General features: G+C 47.9%; 1 protein-coding gene across 7 annotated transcripts in view; it reads right to left on the bottom strand.

Moving 5' to 3' along the window:
- Positions 1-22,926, bottom strand: part of IKBKE (inhibitor of nuclear factor kappa B kinase subunit epsilon) — a 149,485-nt gene extending 126,559 nt beyond the window's left edge. For 5 of the 7 annotated variants that reach the window (XR_004000257.1, XR_004000260.1, XM_030561626.1 and 2 more), the window contains exons 1-10: positions 22,859-22,926; positions 14,760-15,054; positions 11,968-12,079; positions 10,118-10,258; positions 9,285-9,420; positions 7,659-7,840; positions 6,883-7,043; positions 5,361-5,471; positions 866-1,045; positions 32-228 (exon numbers count right to left, since the gene is read on the bottom strand). Coding sequence is in view for 3 of the 7 variants with exons in the window: in XM_030561626.1 (XP_030417486.1) it covers positions 32-228; positions 866-1,045; positions 5,361-5,471; positions 6,883-7,043; positions 7,659-7,840; positions 9,285-9,420; positions 10,118-10,258; positions 11,968-12,054 (1,195 nt within the window). In the remaining 4 variants the exon portion in view is untranslated. Of the gene's footprint in view, positions 1-31; positions 229-865; positions 1,046-5,360; positions 5,472-6,882; positions 7,044-7,658; positions 7,841-9,284; positions 9,421-10,117; positions 10,259-11,967; positions 12,112-14,759; positions 15,055-22,858 lie in introns of all 7 variants that reach the window. The other 2 variants (XR_004000258.1, XR_004000259.1) reach the window with 2 other exon arrangements.
- Positions 22,927-25,367: the final 2,441 nt, after the last annotated feature.

Below are 25,367 nucleotides of genomic sequence, written 5' to 3'. Positions count from 1 at the left end.
AGGCTCCATTTTATGAGATGACTGTACTCACGATCTCTGAATCTCACTCCCACGGGTTCCTGCGGTACACTGCTCAGCAAGGTCAGCGGGCTATTTTCTGTGGTTCTGGAGAAATTGTGAGCTTGCAGGCTGGGTTCCAATTGACAAGGGTGACCTTCAAAAAAATATTCTTGATGGTGAGGGGCTATATTTGTCTGTGTAAAGACAGCTTCTAAAAATATGGTGGTACTGAAACAAAAAACAAGGGAACGGAAGGGAAATAAAACATGAGGCTATCAGCAATCAAGATAATTTCACACAATAGTCTGTAGTTTGGCTATTATTCTGCCTTGAGTTTATCATTCACTAAAGGAAACTCAGTTGAGATCCAGCAAAGCTTCCTGGCAGCATGTGGCATCAGACCTGTTTACACTGATACTTATTGTGGATTGCCATTGCCTGAGCATTCTGTCACCTGAATGTTTTAGCAGTCTGACCTAACTTCCAATGAAGTCAGAGGGGGTGGACTTTCCTTTGACATTAATGGGTTTCGGATTATGCCCAATATGAGCAAAAAAACCCTCAAGGATCACTTCTCCTCCAATGAAATGCAGCCTCCTGTGCAGTGGAGGGCAGCAGAGCAGGCATACAGGGGACAGCAATAAGCAACCCCTTCCAGCAGATACATTTCCCTAGGAAAGCACAGCTCAGCATTAAACTGAACCTTCTGCTTTTCCCACTGATTTTTCAGCCAGTTTGGCTGAGGTGCAAAGAGAATACGTGCCTCTCCCAGGTTCACACCATAAACCTGCAGTGAAAATTTAGCCTGCGACTCAGGACTCCTGGATTCTTCTCCCAGATTTGCCAGGGGCTAAGCTGTGCTTACGTGTTGTAGGCATGGATGTAGACCCGGTGCATGGTAGCTTGCTGCAAGGAGAAGACATGGACCACTATCCTGTGCAGGATGTCAGTTGTTTCAGCAAAAAACTGATCAAAGCCCCAGCATTTTTCTTGATCAACTTCCAGAATGTTAGCCAGGATGGGGATGAGCTGGCTCTTCAGCCCCCTGAAGGAAAGAGAATGAAGATGATGTTACGCACACACCCCATTCCAATAGATAGGGTGCTGGACTGAGACTCAGGAGACTTGGGTTCTATTCCCAGCTTTGCCACTGACTTCTGGGTGACCATGGGCAAGTCACTTTGCCTGTCTGTGCCTCTGTAAAATGGAGATACTACTAGACCTTCTTTTGTAAAGCACCTTGAAATCTACAGATGAAAAGCATATGCCCCAGGTTAAGAATCCATGCGCTCTATGATCCTGGTCCAACTCCCTTTGTAATCTTTCCAATCAATTACAAAAAGAATGGGACTGGGAATTATAAGGACGACACATCATCAAATTGTATACCACTTACTCCCCATTTCATGGCATGGCCGAATAGCTTCCCTGACGAGTTCTCAGGAACGCATGGCCTATACTTCATCATTAAGGATACATTCAGCTTTCGTTGACACAGCCCCATACAATATTCATCCAGCATCCATGGGCTTGTCACATGCATTTCTCCAGATGCTCCATTACAATTTAGCCCTCCCAAATAAATCAAACTCAGGAACTAGGGATTTTGTTTTCCCAATATTCATTTCCCTGGGGATGTAACGGAGAATAAATAGGTTCACAGGCTGTCAGCCAGGAAGAGACAGACTGAATATAAAGCTCTTTCGAATTTTTGAAGTCTCCTCTTGGTAGGATGGAATGATTTGGGGGGGGGGAAGCAAGGGGAGGGTTTAAGAAATGAATGCCTTTTCTTTTAAGGGGAATTTAGGGCTGGCGAGAGGCGCTGGATTGACAGCCCTAGAGACTGAAACTCCTTTAGCCACAGGACGGGGATGGCACAGACAGCAGCAGTAGCTTAAGTCTAGAGCTGCTTGGGAATATTTTGACTGGTTTTTCGCCCACTTGTTCTAGTCAAAGCTGTTTGCAAAACAGTGTCCATTTCCCAACTCCAAAAAAAAAAAAAAGATTGGACCCCTCGCCCCAATGGTTGAAACACCTTATTTCAACATTTTCAAAGTGAAAAGTTTTGTTCAAATCGAAAGGCCTTGTTCAAAATTGTAGTGAAAATTAAACTAAAAAGTTTAAGAAAAAAAGTTGCAACCAGAACATAACATTTTGATTGGCCCAAACTGAACTTTTGGGGGGGATTTTTGGTTCATGCAAAATTTTCTAGATTTCCACTCTTCCTCCCAATTTAGGATGAGAAAAACTCTCGGTAACTTGAAATTTTTCACAGGATGGAAAAACCATTGCTCAGGTAAGCTCTATTAAAGTGTTCACCTTGCCCCATCAATATGTTTTAACCCTGACCTCAGGTGCCCAGATAGCACAGCAATGAGCACAGTACAAGACCTGGAACAAAATAGACCTGGGAGGAGCAGGGATGATTTTTACAGTACTGGTGTGTTTTACAATGTGCACACTTGCTCACTGGGAAATGTCCTAACTCCTGGATGTATATTTCACACTGATTATCAGAAGGGTATCAACAGAATTTTATTTCATTTCTTTAGTTTTCATCAGCTATTTGAAGACAACGGAGATACAAAGGGTGGCCTTTTGCTGCATATGGACAGTGCCTTAGCACTGAAACTTCAGCTGCTGATGTCTCTGGGGAACTACGTAAAGAAGCTCACTCATTGTACAAAAGTAGTAGAACTGGAATTAGACGCTTGGCTCATTTTTCCTCCTCTCACGAACTGTGCCTTGCCATGCATAGGCAAGGCACCGGGGGGAGGGGGGAGAGTTTAATAAGTTACTATCACCTCAAAGCATGTTAAGAGAAAGGACACTGGGAAAGAGGCTACAAAGTACTAGAAAGACTGTTCCAAAATGGAGCACCAGCAGGGCTGCCCAGAGTATTCAGGGGGCCTGGGGCAAAGCGGGGGAGCTGCGGTGCTTGTACTCACCTGGCAGCGGTCTGGGTCTTCGGCGGTGGGGGCCCTTCAGTCACTCCGCATCTTCGGCAGCACTGAAGGGCCCCCCACCGTCGAAATGCTGCCGAAGACCCAGAGCGACTGAAGGGCCCGCCTGACGCCAAAATGTCGCCAAAGACCTGGACCCAGGAGCGGTGCCAGGGTTTCTGGCTCCCTAGGCAGAATTCGAGGGCTGGCATTTTGTGCGCTCCCCATGGGGTGCGCGGGAGCTTCCGGTTCCACTCCCATCTCACCGCTGAAGACGGACCCTCTGCCGAAATGCCGCAGGCAACAGCAGCGGTCATTGAGCTGCTCAATTGCCTGCTGCTGTTTTCTGCAACACGTCGGTAGAAGGTCCTTCTTCGGCGGCACGATGGGAGTGGAACCGGAAGCTCCCGTGCGCCCCATACGGAGCGCAAAAAATGCCATCCCCTGAATCCTGGCACCCTAGGCGACCGCCTAGGGTTGCCTAATGGAGGAGCCGGCCCTTCCTGGACTGCTGCCGGGCCAGGACTCATGGGACATTTTGGGGGTGGGGGGCCCTTCAGTCGCTCCGTGTCTTCGGCAGCACTGAAGGGCCCCCTGCCACTGAAGACCCAGACCGCCACCAGGCCAGGGCTCGTGGAGCCCCTGCGGGGCCCAGGACTTGGGGCAAATTGCCCCACTTGCCCCACCACCTGCCGGCGGCCCTGAGCACCAGAGATGTATATTTTTTCCAATGCCCTCTCATAATGCACTTCCTTCTAGACACTTACAAAACATGAATGAATCCAAACTCCTTTGTGTAGTAGATGAATATAATTATTTACATTTTGCATATGGGAAAACAGAGGCACAGAGAAGGAAAATGACAAAAACCCCCAAATTAACCACATGTTTTTTTTGCCCAATACAGCACCTGAGTCAACACCAGGAACAGAATCCAGGCATTCTGGCCCAAAGTCTGATTAGCTGATTATGAGCCTGTGTTAATACACAACTGAGAGACATGGGAAGGGGGGGAGTAGACAGAAGTTGGGGAGCTCATTGACAAAGAAAATCTCCCCGGTTGGGGTTTTAAAATTATCCATGTAGCTCCTGGAGAAAGAGGAGAGACAGTGGAACTTTCAGGATCCCCTGGAAAGTCACAACACACTGCAGAAATTATTAAACTAAGACCCCACCCAGTAGTGCAGCTGCTACAGATGACTGACTGTGAGAAGTCTCCAAGTTATTTGTTAAGACACTGATACACTCGCATACTGGTTATGCACTTGATCACAGTGATAAGTCATTAGGGCTGTTAGGTTCTATAAGGGCTCACGGCACAATTACACCCTAAATTCTGATTTTAAGTACCAAAATATCTTCTACTGTGAAAGGATTAATATAGACACTGTCAATAGTGGAAAATTTTGGAATTAACCAACACAATGTGAGTCACTTCAACTGAGAGGGATAATGTGACAAAACGGGCAAAATCTCTTTCCTGAGATTTACAGCATGGGACAAACACTAACTGGTTTGATGCATTTTATATACACTTCAGCCCTTTATACCACTCTAGCCTTAACATAAATGAGAATCAGGCCTCTAGGTACATATTGATGAGTACCTCACAGGAGACAGGTATACAGTCACAGAAGACTATAATTAAGGGCACAGAGATAGCAATGGGCTCCACACATTCTCTTTGAGGCTGCAATCACAGCTTTTTAGAGCCTCGTATTGCTCCGAAAGTCTTAATCATGCTCAAGGTTATTTATTTAAACACCAGCCATGTGTCCGGCGCTGTATGGGACACGGGACACTCGGGAGGATCATGGGCAGCTGGGATTGAAGTAACGCACCTTATGATCAAGAAGCAAGAGCCTCCACTGCCTGAGCTAAAAGACCAGCTCTGTTGGCTCAAAGGATGTAGCCAACTCAACTATCTCTGCAGTCCAGCCACTAGAGAGGGGTAGACAGCTATGCTGTGTAAGCCCGTGTGACACGGACAACACAGTCCCTACCCCAAGAGCTTATAATCAGACAGAGAAAATGGGATGCATGGAGAAGTCCAGCAGATGGAATGAGTAGGCTTTTACAGCTGAGATTTTCAGTGCCCAAATCCCATAGAACAAGTACATCTCCGTAAGCACCACTGAAAAATATCCCTTATATAGAGGTATAAATATTATTACAGACTCGCTTGGTCCAGGCACTGTGGAAGGAGCACATCTAGGGGAGGGATATTTGCATGCTAACACTACATCCGTAGAGTACGCTGAGGGCAGAGCAGAGTCCCTGTGCTCTTTTCCAGCCCAAAGCAGCACTTCTGGCCATGCAACTCACTGACTGGTTGGAGGCTCTATGATCAAAGCAGGAGGAGGGACAGCTCGCTGGAAGCAGAGACTGCAGGCTTATCCCACCCCTTCCAATACTCACACAGACAGTTGGCAGGTGATGGGCAGCTCATAGCTCCATTCAATGGGCCCATTCTCCTGCCTCTGGACACCTGCGATAGCTCCAGCTGGTTTCTCAGTCGTTATTTTATACCTGTTGAAAGAAAAGTCATTTGTTGTGTGGAAACTGGACAACTGGCCTCCTCTTGGCAGATTCCAATCACCGGGCTTGCAAATTTAATGGCAAGTGTATAGGGGGATACAGGCAGACAGAGGGAGTGAAATGGATCGGCTAAGGAGAAAGTCAGTCTCCACCTTCCCACATCATCAGGGAGGAGTTTCAGTTGACAGAACCAAAATTTACCAACAATGAGAGGTGGCTAAATCGCGCATGGAAAACCAGACAAATGGGAACAAGCGAGCAGAGACTGTGCGTGCTAGCAAAACAAATGGGCAATTGCACGTACAGCCACATAACCCACACATGCTTAGACTAGTTTGCACCTGCCTGCTTCCTGGGTGCCATTTAGGCATCTGCTTTTTGAAGCTGTGATCCAGAACGATCAACCACCAACCCCCCACCTAGAAGTACAAAGGTATGAAAAGAAAAATCCAAAACCTGTTTGCATCATCCCTCAGGGGAAAAGCTGCGTTGCTTTCAGAAGATGGTACGTGGCAGGGGGAGGGAGGACCTTTCAAGCAACAGCGTGGAAGTCAAATCAGAAGCTGCCCCGTCTTTCAGCCGTTAAACCACAAAGCCACAGAAACACTGTTATCAGGGCAAACGTACCATAGAAAGGGGCACTGATTGCCAACTGCAGCTCTGCCATCTTCCTGCCTGGATGCTCACTCTGAGCAGAACACAGTTAATCCCTCATGTACTTGAGTTAGGGACAGCACGGCCAGCTTGGTCTCCAAGGGGGCTTTGGTGCCCGTCCCTGTGGTGTTAACCACAGGGGCAGTCAATAGCAGGGGCTGCATTGGTGACTTGCCAAGATGGGGCAGCCCCACAGAAAGTGCAGTCCCTACTATATCATTCATGTTCTATCTTGCCCCAAGAGGCCTTTCCTAAGAACAGCATGGAGCAGGGCATGCTGGGAAGTGCAGATGAAGCCAGCCACAGGCTACACTTCCAGCAGATCTAAAGTATACATGAGAATCTGGGTGATTAAATCATCAGTAAGCTAAGGTGCATAAACACAAACACACTCAATCAGTTCCACATTCATAAAAACAACACAATGAGGTATCAGTAGCTGAAATGGGTCTTCAGCAGACATCTGAGACTCAGAGCCTCAGAACGGGACAGAGGCGGGATTCGAGAAAAGGATGCAACACAAGGACTAGGAGGCACTGGCAGATCTGGAGGGGCACACAGCACTGGCAGAGCAGGAGGTATTGCAGGTCTGGATTAGGGTGCATTGTTAGCTCTCCAAGCAGCCTACCTCGTCCACTCGTCACTACAGCTTCTCACTTTAGGACACAATTCACTTCATCAAACTCCACCAAAACAGACAACACAAAGCCCATTGAAACACCGCACTCCTGTCGGCGGCACTACCTACATGATTTCTTTATTCCTGCGAGGTCCGCCGAAGGGGATAAATGGGAGACTGCCCGTAGCAGCATGGTAAAAGGTTACCCCAATGCTCCACAGATCTACAGTCACCCCATAAGCCTTTTGCTGGGGTTTTCTCAGAACCGCTCGCTCGTACATGTCCGGGTGCTAATAGGATGAAGTGGAAGAAAAGCATTGTGAATGAATCCGCTTTACTTACAGCAGGTCGGTCATGGAAGCCAAGATTTCCCCAGTGACTAGTGATTTAGGGTTCTTCCATTTTTGGCTGCCCAACTTGAGACCCTTCAGAGGGCTTGGTTTTCCGAAAACGTAGGCACCAAAAATCAGGTCTCTGCAAGCTAGGCTCCCCAAAATTTAGGCACTTCAAATCTCCAGTCACTTTCAAAAACCTTGACCATAGAAAGTGAAGATCAAGCAAATGAGTATCTATGAAAGAAACGCTTGGGGACAGAGGAGGTCGTCCATTCTAAGTAGACAGAGCAACAGACAGAGACTAGAGACCTAAGATCTAGTCCCAGCTCTGTCACTGACCTGCTGGATGATCGTGGGCAAGTCACATCCCCCCTCTCTGTGACTCAGTTTCTCCATCAGTAAAATGGGGATAATGATGCAGAGTGCTATAGCAGAACTAGGTATTGTTATTATACGTTAAGCATAGCAACAGCCCATGCTCCTACCATTCCAGACCATGTACGTTGAAAAAAGTAACCCTTCCTTCCTGAACTCTTGCTCCTTAAGCAACTGGCATTTTGCTTTACTCACAAGATATTCCTCTGTCCCGTAAACAGACACAAACTTCTCATCATCGTCCAACTCTCGAGCGGCCCCAAAATCCGTGAGCTTATAGATGCTCTGCCCGTCTTCCCCCACCAGCCGCATGATGTTTCCTGGTTTGATATCTCTATGAACAATGCTGTTTTCACGAAGGTGGTTCATGCCGGCCACTACGAGGACAATGGGGAAGTGAGACACTGCTTAGAATGGCCTCAGCTTCTCTGAGCCAGCTTTGCTAACAGGCAGCGGTGTGGACTAAAATTCAGGCAGGTAGAGGGCCCTGGGTTCAGCTTTCAGACCCGGTGAAGCTAACTTGAACTTGTGATAAAACAGAGAAGACTCATGAGCATGACGTCCATTCTAAAGAGGGGAAGCAGGCACAGGCAAACCATACCATCTCAGACATGAGATAACGTGGGCACAACCTACCTTCTTGTTCAGTTGCACAGTTAAGTCTCTCAGCAGCCTCAGGATGCTGAGGGCATCATCAGAATCCAAGCACCTCGATGGAGAGCATAGGGTGACATTCCTGACATGCTCAAGGCAGGCTTTGCTACTGGGACCGAGAGCATTGCAGCACCTAGAGTCCTGCCAACATAGGCTCATGGAGATGCCCACTCATCAAATGGCCTCTCAGGGTGGGAAAGTGGACAGTATAGGGGCTCGGTTCCGGGGTATGGAGTCTTTCACCTGCCAAGTCACTGGTTCAAATCCAGCCTGGGTCAGTAGTGACAGACAGCGGTTACCATTTCGTGGCCTGAATTTGGCAGTCTCAGTTCTTAAGGGAACTGACTAACAGTCACAGCTGGCATAAGCAAAGGACAAGTGGGTATGGGAAGTGCAGTTCTGGCAGAGGGATCATACTCCCCGTTTATTCGGCAGACAAAGGCCTTCACTCTCCACCATTCACACTGCTTTGTAAAATGCACCTCCAGGCATGCAATAAGTTAGTTTTTGCACCCATCCACATCTTTACACCACAGCAGATCTGATGAGGAGCTGAGTGTGAGGAGATTAATAAAACTGGAACTTTTCAGCGTGGAAAAGAGACGATTAAGGAAGGATATGATAGAGGTCTATAAAATCATGACTGGTGTGGAGAAAGTAAATAAGGACGTGTTATTTACTCCTTCTCATAACACAAGAACTAGGGGTCACCAAAGGAAATTCATCGACAGCAGGTTTAAAACAAATAAAAGGAACACACAATGCACAGTCAATCTGTAAACTCCTTGCCAGAGGATACTGTGAAGGCCAAGGTTAAAAAAAAAAAAAAAAAGAACTGGATAAATTCATGGAGGATAGGTCATCAATGGCTATTAGCCAGAATGGACAGGGATAGTGTCCCTAGCCTCTATTTGCCAGAAGCTGGGAATGGGTGACAGGGGATGGATCACTTGATGACGACCTGTTCTGTTCATTTCCTCTGGGACACCTGGCATTGACCACTGTTGGAAGATGGGATGCTGAGTTAGATGGACCTTTGATCTGACCCAGTGTGACTATTCTTATATACAGTAGAACACAAATCCCATGTCCCCACTAGCTGCATTGAGCACCCGTTTATCCCCCTTTCCTGCCACAGACACCCAAGCCAGTAGCTCTGATACTTACCAACACAATGCAACACGACAAGGAATTCTGACTCAGACAAGCCAAAGGAGTTCTCTGGATCTTCTAACACACTCAGCAAGCTCCCACGTGAGCAGTACTCCATCACCAGCACCTTCTGCTTGCTGTTTCCCTGGGTCTGGGGGGCAGAAGGAGAGATGGATCCCTTGAGCAGCCCTGTGATGCTGTGTTATGCATAGAGTCCCGGAGCAGGCTGCTGTGTCCTACCCCTTGCCCCGTCCATGGAAGTGTGGCATCCCTTCCTTGTCCAAGAAGTCTACGTGGCTCTTCTAGTCAGAAATGACTGACCGCACAGTCAAAAGAATGTTGGGTGGGAAAATGAGCTCTGCCCCCCAAAATGAAGTCCTTGATTAACACAACACACCCCACCCAGAACTCGAAGGAATTGGCAAATGAACCACTTGAGTGTGAGATCCAGGACACTTGGCTCCATTGCTTAGGGGGTGAGATTCTGGGTGGACTAGTGGTTAAAGCACCAGATGTGATGGCAAGGCACCGGAGTTCTATTCCTAGCAGCATCACTCAGCTGCCTTGGGGCCTTGGCCAAGTCACTTCAATGCTCCATCCGTCAGTGGGGAATAACACCACAGGCATGCTGAGAGATGTCACGAGTGAATGTCTGTAAAGTGCTTTGAGCTGAAACAATAGGGAGGGTTGAGGGTGAGTAGAGAAAAGCCACAGGAAGCAGCTGTGGTTATTCAGCAGCAGTGGCACACCCCAGCAATGGGTGCCCTGTCACAGCTGCTAAAAGCCAAGTCCCGCTGCATTACCACCAAGCCACATCTTTCCCACTGCAGAGCTAGTGACAGACTTACAGTCTCTTCAACTGCAAACAGTTTGACGATGTTCTTATGGTTTAATTTCCTCAGTACCTCAAACTCTCTCATCTGCACCTCCTGTGGTCTCAGGTAGCTGGCATTATTAAAGACCTTCACAGCAACCAGCTCCCCTGATCTCTGGGCAAAGAGGAGAAAAGATACAGGATAGATTCAGACAGCGGCCCCCAGGTGGAATGCTAACCCGCCAAGAAAACAGGTTAGTGGACAACACATGCTCTGTAGAGTGGGTGCGGTTCTGTTCTGTTCTAGAGGGGATGATAAAAACCAAAGCCAGAAGGCAGCTCAGTCTCCAGATGGGAATGAAAAGATTACGGGGGAGGATTTCAAAAGGCACAAAGGGAAGTGAGATGATCAGCTCCCACTGGAAATCAAATTCCCCTTTGTGTCACCTTAAAATCTGCCCACAAGATCCAGAGTAGCCCTGGGTTTAACACACTGTTCATTCACTGCCGCTGCTCACGGCTGCACTACAGTAGCTGGTTCTTTGACTCTCTCCCTAGTTCTGTTCCCCATTTCATACCCAGCCTGGCGCCTTCGTGCAGTTCCTGTCCTGACCAAAATAGCTCGGCCATGGTTAGTACATTGCAGTTTGGCAAGGAAACGACCCTGGCAAGTCTGTGTTTCTTTGTAGGATTCATCCCTTCTCCCCATTGCAAAGCAAGGACAGCGATGCTCACTGCACTTCACTCTGCGCACCCGAAGCCCAGGTGAATGGTGCTGAGCGGGACATGTTTATCCAGTTCTGTAAAACATCTCCACCAAGGCCCAAAACCATCACCTCCAGTCTTTCCGCCACGAGAGTTAGTGGTTCACATTATAAAGCATCCTTTAAACTGAATCTCCTTCCAAAGCCTTTCTCTGAACTGAGCAGAGAGACAACCCTCTGAATAAACGTCAGAGAGCAGAGACACTGATCAGCATCTGGCCCAGTCCCAGTGGGTTCATTTCCTGGAACTCATGCACAATACATTCCAAATGATTATGGGTGCCTTTTCAAAAACGTTCGGCATTCACCTAACTCTCGCTTCCTCCAAGGTCACAGGGAGTTTAACCATGGGCATAGAACGGGAACACAGATAAGCCAAGGCATTTTGAAATACCGAACCAGATCCTTAGTCTAAATTACCCCTTGAAAACCATGGCCTAGGTCAGCCTCAGAATGAAAACTCGCCTGGATCAGGTTACAACAAGAAACTGCCTTGGATGATTTTGAAGCCCACTGTCTTTGCTTGAGGAAGAGAGCAGTGCAGGGACTGTAAAATGGTGATCAAATGTACGAATATAAAATCAACCCTGGCTTTGCTCACTGGGCTGCGCAGCATGAAGCAATGGCTGCAGGGCACCAACAGGGCACGGAGTGATAGTGATAGAAACTACCCACCCAGGGCTAATTTACACATAGTTGAGATGAGAAGGGAATGCCCAGGGATTGGCAGCTGAGAGCAGGTTGCAAGAGAGTGCATGGGAAGGGTTAGTAGCTCCGGTGTGGTGGGGGGGTGCTACAGGGAGTTGGGATGGGGTGCACATCACTTAGGAATTTGCAGGAGGGTTTGGAAGCATGTCACAAATTGGGAGGTCTTGGCAGCTGGAAGATCAGAGTAGGGCTGGTTGTTGAGAGCGGGTTTGGCCAAACATCACTGAGATGTGTGTGAGAGCAGCAGGGTTGGACAGACTGGAGGAAAATCGAATTAGGAGCCTACGTGGGTCCATGTACTGCCAGTAAACTCTGCACCTGACAGAAGCATGTGCACGCTGCAACCGAATCAACTCAGGTTTCCCACCCCCAGGGCATCCCATCCTGTGCTGTCCTCCTGCCCCTCACTCACCTTACTGCGGGCTTTGTAGACGCTGGCTGTAGCCCCTTGGCCCAGCACATCGTCCGTGTTCCAGAGGTAGTTGGGCGTGCTCTGCATTTTCAGTATGAGGCCCGCTCAAGCTCTGAGGTGCAAGGCAGGGGGGAGAAGACAAGTCTGTGAGGAAAAGAGCCGTTTACACACACACACACACACACACACACAGACAACCCCGGCAGACAGTAAAGTCAAACCAACCCCAGTGTGCTTTCACATGCCTCCCTGCTGTTCTAACACTCATTCCACTTCTCCTGCTCCCTGAAATGAGATGTGGGACAAAGCCACACACAGCCTGGACAAGGAGATCCCATCTGTTTCCATAAGAAGCTGATTGTAACACAGTCAGCCACACCTACTACTGCACTGAACCAACACAGCCTCACAGCAGCGGCTTGTCTAAGAAGTCTGATCCCTATGGGCTAAAGCCCAGTCTGCTGCCACTGCAGCTGTCTGAGAATCTCCATCAGATGTCAGCAGAAGAGATGAGAGTTGACATACGGCTGAGTTCGGATTCTGTCCAGCAGAGGTCAGTGGTGCACAGACAATACCAATCAGCATAACCAGGAACAATCTGTCTCTAGCAGTATCATTAGTATTCAGAGGTTATTGATCCACCTCACCCCACCCATTCTCCTACCTGGATCCACTGCGCCCCCCTCCCTCCCCAATCTCCAACTCTTCTGCTGTTTCTTGATAACGTGGAGTCCTTCTGTATATCCCTTAAAAAGGAGCCACCAAGCTCCCTCTGCCAACAACATGAAAGCAGAGCTCAGAAAGGATGGGAGAAGATGGGGTAAGGACGGAGCTGTGAACCTTGTGCAGGGAAACCCAGTCAGAAGCCACTCAGGCTGGTAATGAAATACTGACTGATGCAGGAAAAATACTAAGCGTTGAGGGCTGCAAGGTAAGAGAGGCACCTCCCAGCTGCAAGAACAGAAACCTAGAGGATTGCAACACCAGCTTCACTGCCACTGGTTAAAGAGGAAGCACTCAGCTTCCTGCCCAGAGAGCAAAAAAACTCCCAGACTCAGAGCAGTCTATGCTCAGCATTCAAATCTCACTTACCAGCAGCAGCATCTCAGTACAATGAACCTTCAAGCTCATGTGGTCATTAGAAATGGGCTTGTGCCAAACTCCACAGTGGGATGTCCCAGCCTTGAGCAGTGAGAGAGATTGCACTTGGGCAGAGAGAACAGCCTGGGAGACAGCTCAGCATCCAAATTGGGATCCAGATGCAAGTTTTGCACCTGAACCCATCACGACAGAGCTGAACCAAAATTCTATGTCTAAACACTCCTGAATTTTATATGTCTGCAGTTCTGTCACTTGTGCCCACCTGCAATTGTTCTAAGAATGAGTGCACAAGCACACGCTTCTGTTGGCCTTCGACGCTGTCCCCTCACAGGATAATGCCAGCTGAGGCATATTCGGGGCTCGACAACTCACTATGAACACCCCACTGGGGAATGGGGCACAGCATGCTTCTTACAAGCAGCCCTCAGGGCTTCAGCGGGATACCCATCCAACCCTACTCATCAGATAACTCTCCCCATAGGTGAAAGCCATTGTGCAGAATTAATTGGTAACAAATGGCTACCATGTTCCACTGCAGAGATGTCTGTACTGCTGTGGCAAGCCAAACTCGCTTCCTCCCACCCCCAAACACCCCATCCATCACACAGTGCTGTCATCTTCCTGGCAGCTGCCCTTCACTCCCCTCAGTGGCAAAGCCATACGCACATAATTCGCAAAGTGCTTGATGCATCCCCGCCCTCCGTGGAATAGCCGGAGTAAGTTATTAGCCAATTCACAGGCACAGCCTGCTTCTCCAAGCTGGAAATTACACCTTCCAGCTCTGTGTTTAGGAGATGTCCAGAGCTGGAGTAGCAAAAATGTTACAAGCCCATGGTAAAGTGAGCTTGCAGAGCTGCATGGAGGACACCTGCAGTCCAGCACCCTCTGGCCTGCGCTCTTCTTGCATGTGCTCTAAAATTCCAGACAAAAATAGATCACAAAATTCAAGACCGGAGATAGGGACCTTATTCAAAGTAAACCAACTTTTTAAACAACGTGGCTCGCCACAAAGGTCACAAACCCTGTCCCTCGCTCGTGGGAGCTGGCACATAAGTCTGGTGTGTTCCCTGATCTAAATCCACAGGCTCCCTTAGAGCCACACCCAGAAAAGAAAATGAGGAAGTGTCTCGGCGAATCCTCAGATCGATACAGAAGTGTTCTCAAGGTATAAGTTGCTAAAAAGAGCTAGTGAGCCGGCTGATGTTCTTGCCAAGATTAACATGGTCTTTCAGGTCACGCCAAATGATTTAACCACAATGAATTTTCCTCCGGAACAAGAAAGCCAGTACTGCTCTATTCCAGCATAGAACATGTATTGATCACGGGGATATCACCTCTAGTCTCCCCCTCTTTCTCATCCCCCCCACCTCAATGCTTCATTTTGCAGCTGTCATCAGCACATGATCCATCTCTCTCTCACTGTTCTGGTCTCACATTATCACATGCATGTGAGGATAACAATGCATTTCAGTATTGTTATTACAACAGAATACCATGCTACAAAAATACACACATACCCTGGCACTATGTGTAATCCTGGTTGCACATCAGGAGTTTCCATACAACACCCTAAGCATAATGCAGTGCAACAAAGCCAGTGTAGACTCTGAGAGGAACATTCCGTAGCAATTACCTAGCTCTTTACATCTAGAAGACAGACTGTACAAACATAAAAGGAAATTCCCACTCACCTGAAGACAGCAGCTGGCTCAGGAGCAATATATGCAGTGAAAACACTTAAGTGCCCAGGTTAGGAGCCATGGTGTGGGCTTGAAAACAGCCACAAGGACCCTACACAGGCAAGGATGGATCGAAGTCCAGGCTGAGACTTGCTTTCTGCTCAGACTTCCTGCTTTCTTTTTCTCTTAAAGGGACACTGACCAGTTTCTCCCTTGTCGTTTGAACACATTTTGAGCATTGACACGGGACCCCTTTTCACTGAGCTGACGCACATCAACGGAAATCATTGCTTCCTGCTTGGATGGCCTGACAATAAAAGCAAAGAAGGGACCAAATCATGCCCTGCCTGTCAAGCCATTGAAGGGAAGTTCATCTCCAGTGCAGTCTTCTCTCTCCCCCTCACTCAAGTAAAATTATCACAAAAGGTTACACCAGCTTCGTACAAATTCTGCTCCCTGTCCATAACAATTCTAATTACTATCCCATCAGAATCAATGAAAATGGTGGAGGGGGAGAAAAAAAACACCCCCACCCAACCCTAAGGATATTCCTTGCCTTTAGGAGAGAAGCAGAAATGTTGAGGTCTGTATTCCACACACACACACGAGGATTAGTCCCCACAGGGACACAGCAGATCTGGGTTCAGTTCCTAACTCTGACACTGACAAATTCTCTGTGACTTCAGGCAAATCACTTCAATCTCTCTGTGTCTCAGGTTCCTATCTGTAAACTGGAGTAATATTTCCTTTGTATGTCTTCTTCACTTGTAACCTCTGAGGCAGATGCTCTCTCACTATATGCAAGTACAGCACCTTGCTAGGCCCACCTGGGGGGGGGGCCAAGAGGGGCAATTTGCCCCAGGCCCTGGGCCCCGCAGGGGACCCCACGAGAGTTTTTTGGGCCCCTGGAACGGGGTCCTTCACTTGCTCCAGGGGCCCCGGAAAACTCTCACGGATCCCGGGCCCCCAGAGCTTCTTCCACTCCCTGTCTTCACTGGCGGGGGGTCCTTCTGCTCCAGGGCGGAAGGACTCCCCGCTGCCGAGTTACCGCCGAAGCGGAACCCGCCGCCGAAGTGCAGCCGGGTCTTCAATGGTAATTCGGCGGTGGGAGGCCCTTTCGTTCTGAGACCCTCTGCCGAAGTGCCCTGAAGACCCGCAGCGGGGGCCCCCCACCCCTGAATTACCGCCCAAGACCCAGCTGCACTTCGGTGGCGGGTCCTGCTTCGGCACTAATTCGCCGGCGGGGGGCCCCTGCCACAGGTCTTCAGGGCACTTCGGTGGCGGGTCTCGGAACGGAAGGACCCCACCCCCCCCCGCCGCCGCCGAATTACTGCCGAAGACCCCAGGCCCCCAGAATCCTCTGGGCGTCCCTGCACCTTGCATAAGGGGCCTCTCTCTGGATGATGCTGGAATAAAAACAACACTACAAAGAACATGTGATGTATTGTCACTACAGGACTCAATAGAAATTCAGGTCTTACAATTATGCTTTAAGTCAGAATTGCACCCTGAAGAACACTGTCCTGTCAGTTGCTATAAACATCAGGTGGGCATTGTATTTTCCCCACTGCAAATCACGTTTATTTTTCCTCACCCAGTCACATTACTTAATACAGATCTGCAGGTCCTACCAAGTTCAACTAAAGCCCCCAAACTGATTTGGAAGCCAGTTTTAAATTCACTCCACTTCTGAAACCAAATATGCATGGTACACACTGGATGGGCTGCTCTATGTTATTCATTCAAAGCAGACAAAGATCTTGGTCTGTGTACCTGGGGTATTTGGACTGCTACCCATGGAAAAAAAGTTTGCAGTTTGTTTCTGTTCTCGTGACTTTGCTCAGAGAGTGTATAAGGGAGCAGTAGTTAACATAAGGAAGATGCTTCTACCAGTAAAATGTCTGAAGGGAAATTCCCACTGCAGTACCCATCAATCTTCTCATGCAGCCCTGCCCGAGGGCATAGTGATATTAACACAACCAGAATACAGTGTTTCCTGCTCACATTCACATGACTATTTAGAACACCCACTTCACGTTTGCAGACTGCTGCTCCTGCATTCAACGTCCAGAGACAGAGCACCTGTTTAGTTGCTAATGCAGGCACTTTAAAATCAAAAGTGTATTTCCAAGCCTCAGAGAGAGCCTTGCAAAGCACCAGAGGGAAACCCTTAGTGTATCGCATGCCATTGTAAATCTGCCACTACCAATATGTAAATACCAGATCTGACGCCCAATCTTGTGCTTTTAACCACTGGATCAGCTTTCCTTTCCTTTTACTGTCTTGTGGGCTCCCCATAACCACCACACACTTGTCCAAGAGCCCAATTCATGCACAATAGCTTCCTGTATCCTGCTTCCAAAACTACTAATGAACAGACTACCTGAGCTGAACCTGAACACCAAACATGTTCAATGAACAGGGGCCTGACTGTTCCAGTGAAAGACACTCAGGTCTGGAAATTCCAGCGGTGATCATGTGAGCCAAGCCCATAGCTCACAAGAGCGACCAAAATCCTCACATTTAAAGTCAGAGCGCTCAAAACCAAGTGTGTTTCGTGTCCTCTGACTTATCTACACTACCTTGAGTTTCACACATGGTTCGGTGGATTTGAACTGAGGGTGCTGATAAGAGAGAGAGGAAGGAAGCAATTAAAATATTTTTTGTAACAGCAAAAACAGTCTATTTTCAGGTCCTGGTACAATTCCCTTTTCTTTTAAAAGCACAGCTCTCCCTAGCCAGACCCAGAAGAGGAACAAATGCCCCTTCAATCAGAGGTAGCTCCAAACTACAACTTCAGGTCTAAAATCCCCCAAACTTTTGACAAGTTACAATTAGATGGTAAGCTCCTCAGGGCACAGACCTCATCTGACACCATGCAGTGCCGAGCACAGCGAGACTCTGATCCTGTTCAGAGCTTCTGAGCACTACAATAGAACCTTTAACAACCGTTAACATCCAACCATGTTTGGATCATTGAATATCAGGGTTGGAAGGGACCTCAGGAGGCCATCTAGTCCAACTCCCTGCTCAAAGCAGGACCAATCCCCAACTAAATCATCCACTGCTGCTGTTTCACAGGATGGATCCAGTTCCCTTCATGCTCCAGGTAAGTTAAGGACTAGGTCCAAGTTTCTTGTATTTTTGTGGTCACACTGCTTTTTCACCTTTAAAGCTTTTCTTGTGGTTTTTCCACAGTGCAAAATTTACCAACCCCTTCCCACCATTACAGTGCTGCATCCTGCTTCAAATCTGAACCAGATGCTCAATTCCTTCTACTGATCAGAAACAATTGTAAACCTTTCATCAAAAAACAATGAGGAAAAAACATGGAATTATAGAATTGTAGGGCTGGAAGGGGCTTTGAGAAGTCACCAAGTGCAGACCCCTGCACTGAAGCACGACAAAGTCAAGTTAGACCATCCCTGATAGGTGTTTGTCTAATCTTGTTGTTAAAATCCTCCTATGATGGAACTGCCACAACCTCCCTTGGAAGCCTGTTCTAGAGCTTAACTAGAGAGTTAGAAAGTGTTTCCTAAAAACCAACCTAAATCGGCCTTGCTGCAGATTAAGCATTGAATTATGGCTTGTTCTCCCTTCAGAGGAAATGGAGAACAATTTATCACTGTCCTCTTTATAACAGCCCTTAACATATGCCCAACCCTGGGAGAAAGGAGTGAGATAGCATCATGCTGCGGAGCTACTTGCCCCTTGAAGCAGGAATAGACACAGGAAATCAAATTCCAAACACAGTGAAAGCTTATTCTGGGCAAAGTGAACCTCTCTCTGACAGACCTCAAGGGTCAGGGCCAGCTTTATGACCCATGGGGCCCGATTGGAATACTCTGCAGCGGTCCGGGACTTTGGTGGCACAGGGTCCGCTCTGGGTTTTCCATGGCACCGAAGGATCCCCCGCCGTCAAAATGCCGCTGAAGACCCCCAGACTGGGGCCCTCTTTGGAGCGGGACCTGATTCCAAGGCATCAGGTGAATAGGCTTAAAGCCAGTCTTGTCAAGGGTCCCCCTTTCAAACACAGGCAGCAGTGATACAGTTTAATGGGAGGAGGTCAATAGTTTCCCTGAAGCTTTTTTAGCTTTGTTAGTAAAAAAGAACACGCCACAAGGTGGCAGTAGAGATTCAAACAAAGCTGGAGGTAGGAAGGTGGGTGTGTTTACATGCTGCCTTCTCCAGCTCTGGGCCCTAAGGGGCAAGATCAGGCCTGCAGTACCCAGCCACACACATGCGTACTCTAAAAGCATCTCTTTCCCAGGACCCGCAGTGCCGATCCACCTCCCAAAGAGGAGCGAGCAGACTGCTGGGTGCTGCACCCACCGCCGCTCCTGGACTGGTCTATTCAGTTCAGTCTGGGCTGCATTCTGTGTCCTTTAACATCACAAATGCTCTAAGGCCAGAGCCACATCTCTCTGTCTATCGCAGCCCACCCCAGCCAGCCCTTGGTGGGAACACCCATGGAGACCAGACATCCAGACCAATGAGGCAGATGAAAATTGACATCCAATGGGACGCTTTGCATGTACTCTTTGGAGGAATTGTACACATAGGAACAAAGTGAGATGCTGCAACCTGCAGAACTCCATTACCCTGAGTAGCCTGCCCTGCAACAGGCCAGATATCTTACTGGATCTGGCATCTTACACTCAGAGCACCCAGAAGGGACCTCTCAGCAATCAGCCCAAGGTCCTGCCCCACTGGCAGCCGGCACCAATCTGTAAGAGAGACAGCCAAGCTAGACCCTCGCAACTACTAGCCCCCAGGAGCATTCACCTCCTTTGGAACAGCCAACTCCGTAACACCATTCAGCCCTCATCAGCGCTTTCCACCCTGAACGTACTCTCCTAACACCCCCGAGGGTAAGCACTTCCCCTTTTAGAGAGGGGTGAACTGAGGCACAGAGCGGGGACGGGATTTGCCCCAGGTCATACACTGACTTTCAGCGGCAGAGCTGAAATTAGAATCCTAAAGAGCCTGGATCTCAGGCCTGTGCTCAAGCCACTAAACCATCCCAGGCAAACGGCAAGTGAATCTCAGTGCTAGGTATACATGCCCTCACCCACTCCCAGCTCACCTCCTAGGCTGGGGGCCCCAAACACAGCAGATCTCCAGTCACTGTAACCTCCGCTGTAACTCAAAGAAGGGAATCTCACAGAATGGGAAAATGCCCTAGCTCATTTACATTTGTAACTCTGCCATGAGAGGATAAAGAGCCAGCTTTAACGAGCTATCCTCAGCATAGAGGCCTGGGGCCAGGTTCCAATAGCCTCCCATGCGTTGAGTAGTGCTTTATTGTGACAGTGGTCTCAGCCCATTGATTTCACCAGGGCTGCTCACATGGTAAGGTGCTATGCCAGTGGGAAGAAAGGTGGTGGAATTAGGCTCATACAAACAGAAAAGAACCTGCTGAAAGTTCTGCATCTCCCTATGGTTCTGAGGGATCACACCCTTTCCAGCCACCTTGCTACAGAAGCTCTTTCTAAATGGGTCTGGAGCCTCCATTACTTAGTCACCTCCTAGCTTCCCAGCTGGGAACATTCCCCCACCTGGCCTTTCACTTGTAACCTTTTACTTGTAATTTACCAATTCATTTATTTTTTCACTAAAAAAAAAAAAATCAAACGTGGTTTCGAAGAGGGGAGGAAGGGTTCCAATCCACCAGACACCCAAGCTGCTATAAATGATCTGATTAAAAGGTTTTAAGAGATTACAGCATCTGAGTCAATGTCATCAGACAGCAACAGCTCTAATGGAGAATCAAAAATCATTTTTGTGTATCCAATATGCTCAAAAGAGACGCGTGCTGGGAGCCACCTGAGCCCCCGGAAATCAATGGAGACTAATTGAAGATTCATAAAAATGAAAGGGATGTTCAATTCAATCAGCCTGTTGATTTATTGAAGAGGACGTTAGCAGCAAGGAGCCTGATTCCCTAAAAAGCCCAGGCTCCCCGAGGCGGCGATGAAGCCTGTAGAGAACAGAGAGTCCCCATCCCAGTGCTGCCTCTCTGTGCCTTGGAGGCAAAGTACATCACAGGGGTTCTTCGACAGACAAGGGTGGATCTGCAGGACACCACTACCTCGCTTTGAAGACTAGCAGTTTCCCAAATGGTTACGGGCCTACTCCCACTGACTTCAATGCGGCACGATCAGGCCCTGTGTTATATACAGCCGTAACTACAGATGTAGCTACCTGCACTGCCACGAACAGTGGGTCTCAAACTTTTGTACTGGTGACCCCTTTCACATAGGGGGTTGCTAATAAATTAAAAAACATATATTTAACATCATTATAAATGCTGGAGGCAAAGCAGGATTTGGGGTGGAGCTGACAGCTCGCGACCCCTCGTGTAATAACCTCGTGACCCCCTGAGGGGTCCTGACCCCCCCCAGTTTGAGAACCCCTGGCCTAGAACAATCATTACTGGTATTCTACTAGCACCATGAAGTTTCAAGGGAGATCCCGGCCCTGTTGCACGAGGCACTGTGCATGATCTTGGAGTGTGTCAGCAACGTGGGTAGAGGGCACAGTTTTTAGCACCCATTTTACCCTGGTGTCAATGACAACACAAAGACGCAAGAAAGGCAAAGGACAATCACTCTCCCCCATTGCTGTCAAATCGACAAAACCAAACTGGGGGGAAAGAAATGACATATGCAAAGAGACTGTAGTCGAGAGTCACCTTAGGGGCTACCGGTAATCATAGTGGGGACATTTGCAAACCTGAGTGTGATTTTTATGGGGATGGTATCTCCTGGCATAGAAATGCAGAGTGCTAAGCAGAATCTTGGGAGGCAGAGATGGAAATGACTTGCCAGGGCACCTAGTACATTCTCTGTTGATCAGTGCAAGGCTGTTTCCTACAGTACATTCTCCATCCGAATTATTCTTGGGGATGGAGTATGTGGGGGTGTCCGTGGGGCTAGGCTATCACTGCTGTGCAGCCCTGGGGGAGAGAGCATAACCTTAAAGAAAGGAAGATAACGATTCCAGGAATCGGATGCTCCAGGGGTCAAAATGGCCCTATAGTAACTTTGGCAGCCCATCCCCTGCTGGCTGTGGTGACAGCACTGCACAGTGGCCCTGTAGTGCTAGACCAGGGGTAGGCAACCTATGGCACGGGTGCCGAAGGTGGCACACAAGCTGGTTTTCAGCGGCACTCACACTGCCCGGGTCCTGACCACAAGTCCAGGGGGTTCTGCATTTTAATTTAATTTTAAATGAAGCTTCTTAAACATTTTAAAAACCTTATTTACTTTAATATATAACTAAACTATTGTTGTATGTATAGACTTATAGAAAGAGACCTTCTAAAAACTTTAAAATGTATTACTGGCATGAGGAACCTTAAATTAGAGTGAATAAATGAAAACTTGGCACAGCACTTCTGAAAGGTTGCCAACCCGTGCTAGATGCTATGGGGCTGCCCTGTTCCAGCCCTGCCCTTGAATACCCCCTAAACTAGAGCTTGCAGGATGGGCCCTATAAGACAACACAGCTGTGCTACAGCTTGTCCTGGGGGAATTCTCCCCCTCACCAGCCTAGCTATCTTTTACAACTTGGAGCACTGGCCCAGTCCCTCCCTAGCACTCCTTCCCTGCCAGACTTCCTCCTCGCTCCTCGAAGGGTCTCATTTGTTGCTGACCTGCATAAGCAACAGACACCTACCCAATGACCCTGGAATTGGCTGGGCTACACTGGCCAGTGAGTAGAAGGGGTGGAGACAAGGCTCCGCCCATTCTCCAGCTGCCTGCTCATGGGAGGAGCAGCAGCCAAACCAATAGTCCCACTTACCCCTACAATCCTGGACCCAAATCCAGGTGGCTCCTGGAGGGGTGCCTGCAAGGTCCCTACTCCCTTATGTGAGTGCACAGCCCAAGTCAGAGCCTACCTCACTAAGAGCATATAGCTCTTTCCACAGGCTGGCAGGGCTGGTTGGGGAGATAGGCCTGCTTTGGTTCCAGGCCACCGGGTTTACTATGACAGCAAAAGCATGACAGAACCATGCAGGGAAAGCAAACTGATCAGATGACATCCACCAGGGACACTCCTGAATCAACAAAGACTCAACATAACATTCCTCAGTTAAAGTCTCTTACCAATTAGGTTAAACCAGGCAATATTCTCTTCCATCTTGCTGCAAAGCAGCCCTTGTACTTCTGAGACAAGCCCAGGGTTTCCAGCAATAATAGAGAAGAAAGTTTTTACCTGTAGAAAAGAGAGTTTTGAGATACAAAGGAAGCAGATGTCCCAGCATACAATTGTTGCTTTGCTCACTGTGGTGTCCAGTCTGGTTTATGGTGTTTCCATTTAGCCTACTGTGATTTAGACCACTAATCCACTAGAGAAAAATTCCCAATTTCTCAGCTCTCCTGCCCATACATTGGCTGCATTAGAGAGACGTGGCACTGGATGACAACACTAATCTTTGCCATGCCAAGGCGTACAGCTATTCTTGGCTACCTTGCAGATATAGAAAAATAAAATGGTATCCTGTATCAACAAAACAGATCTCGTTAACCTGTCAGTATATTACTGCTCCTATAACTTTTCTTTTTTGGGGGGTGGGGGGGAAGGGGCAGGCTACATTCTGCAATGATTTATCTGTGGTTTGTACCTGTAATGGTTAGATGTTTAGTTACAGAATAAATAGATCAAATTAAAAATCCAACTACTGAAGCTGGAAATTGTGAACCAAGCTTTTAAAAAAAAAAAAAAGTTGTTACAATATATTTGTTTCCAGTTACGGCAAGTTGGAATTTGACAAGACAGAACATTAAATCTCAGAATCCACAGTCTCTTATTCAGGAACTTCCCCCCTCTTTTCCTTATAAAGGAATTCTCTCTGTGACTTATAAATAGAATTAGACTTGAGTAGATGTAGGGGGTCCTGCCAGGGTTCACTGCCATGCTCCTGTCCCAGTAGTTTCAGAAGGAGCCAGTTTCCCTCCTGATGGGAGTTCGGCACGATTGCGTCCATGGCTAGCTGCACCCAGCTGACTTCCAGCACAACACAAAATGGTTTCGTTAAACACCACACCCCTCCCTTCCCCACACCAAACTCTACTGTAACTAACTATTTGGACCCTAACCAAAAAGAGGATGTTTAACCCACAATTACAAAAACCTGGTGGGATTCCACCTTCCCCAACGAAATATTGAAAACATAAGAAACTCCAACTCACAATCCACATGGCCAAACTCTTTCCCCTCAGCAGCAGTTTAAGCCCCCTGCTCCCCATGAAAACTCCAGCAGGATTAAGCATTTTTTAATCAGCCCATTGCAGGAGGAGTTCATGCTCCATCAAATCCTGTTTGTAACAGGACAGGTGTGTCTAATCTAAACTGGATGGGAGCTAAGAAAACATGGAAAATGTTAGCAGCCTGGGTGTCCATTAACAAATAAAATTCAGCCCCTGGAGGGAGGCATATTTGGATGAATTTCAAGGTTTGAAATTCACCAGCTTTTTGGAACCAAGAAATCTTGGAGGTACTGAATCAACCTTTTCCTGTGGATTCACTGCTGTTTACTGTACATGTTGTTCTGATGTAGGTACTCAGATTCTATGCTGATAGTTAATCTCCAAAAACCTGTTAGAAGAACCTTACACTCTGTTTTCTAGGAGCAGATATTAAATCAGAGACTTACCAACATGTGGCCCTATTCCCACAGTATTCTTGAAAGCCCCCCAAACCTTAATTAAATGTATAGTCAATGCCCTGTGAGCTGTGGAAATACAAGTATCCTCCATGCTACAGCTGGAGAGTCAAGGTGCAATCAGATAGAATGACCTGCCCAAAGGTCACACTGAATCCATGGTAGAGCTGGGAACTGAGCCTAGAGCTTGCAATTCCAAGTCCATCACCTTAACCAAAAGAGCACTCTTCCTCTGTAGACTACCCTAAATGGGGATCTGGTGGAACACTTGTCCTGAGAACCAAAAAGCTTCAGCACATGGGCTGACAATGCATGAAAATACATTAGGACCCAACTTGGTGAGGTGCTGAGCACCTTTAAGCCCAGTGGCCTGGAGGGGACTGGACTAGATGACCTCTTGAGGTCCCCTCCAGTCCTAGAATTCTATCTTGCAGGATGAGGCCCTTTGTTTCATTGGTTTTAGGCATGCCAAGGGCACTCAGCAGGGGACAGAGCAATGGAATCTGGACAGGAAGTTAGTTTAGAACAGGGGTTAAACTGAGGGTCGTGACCCCCAGGCGGTTGAGAGGTTATTACATGGGGGTCGCGAGCTGTCAGCCTCCACCCCCAAACACCACTTCACCTTCAGTATTTAAATAGTGTTAAATATAAAAAAAATATTTTTAGCTGGGGGGCAGGGGGAGTTGCACTCAGAGGCTTGCTGTATGACAGGGGTCACCAACAAAAATGTTTGAGAACCACTGGTTTAGAAACAGGGAGGGCATGACCTGACGAGCCTAAGGCAATATTCTGACTGTTTACTCTTATTTCAAATGGAATCCATAAAAAAATAAAAAATCAAACCCACATCCACTCAACAGGAGTGAATACCTACAGGGGTATAAACATCATTGAGCACATAGCAATATAATCGTTTTGGGGTCTTTTCAGTCATGCTTTATATCAGAACA

The sequence above is a fragment of the Gopherus evgoodei genome, chromosome 4 (assembly GCF_007399415.2).
Source record: "Gopherus evgoodei ecotype Sinaloan lineage chromosome 4, rGopEvg1_v1.p, whole genome shotgun sequence".
Classification (NCBI taxonomy): domain Eukaryota; kingdom Metazoa; phylum Chordata; order Testudines; family Testudinidae; genus Gopherus; species Gopherus evgoodei.
Note: the sequence above shows the minus strand (reverse complement) of the source record. Positions and strands in the feature narration are given on the sequence as shown.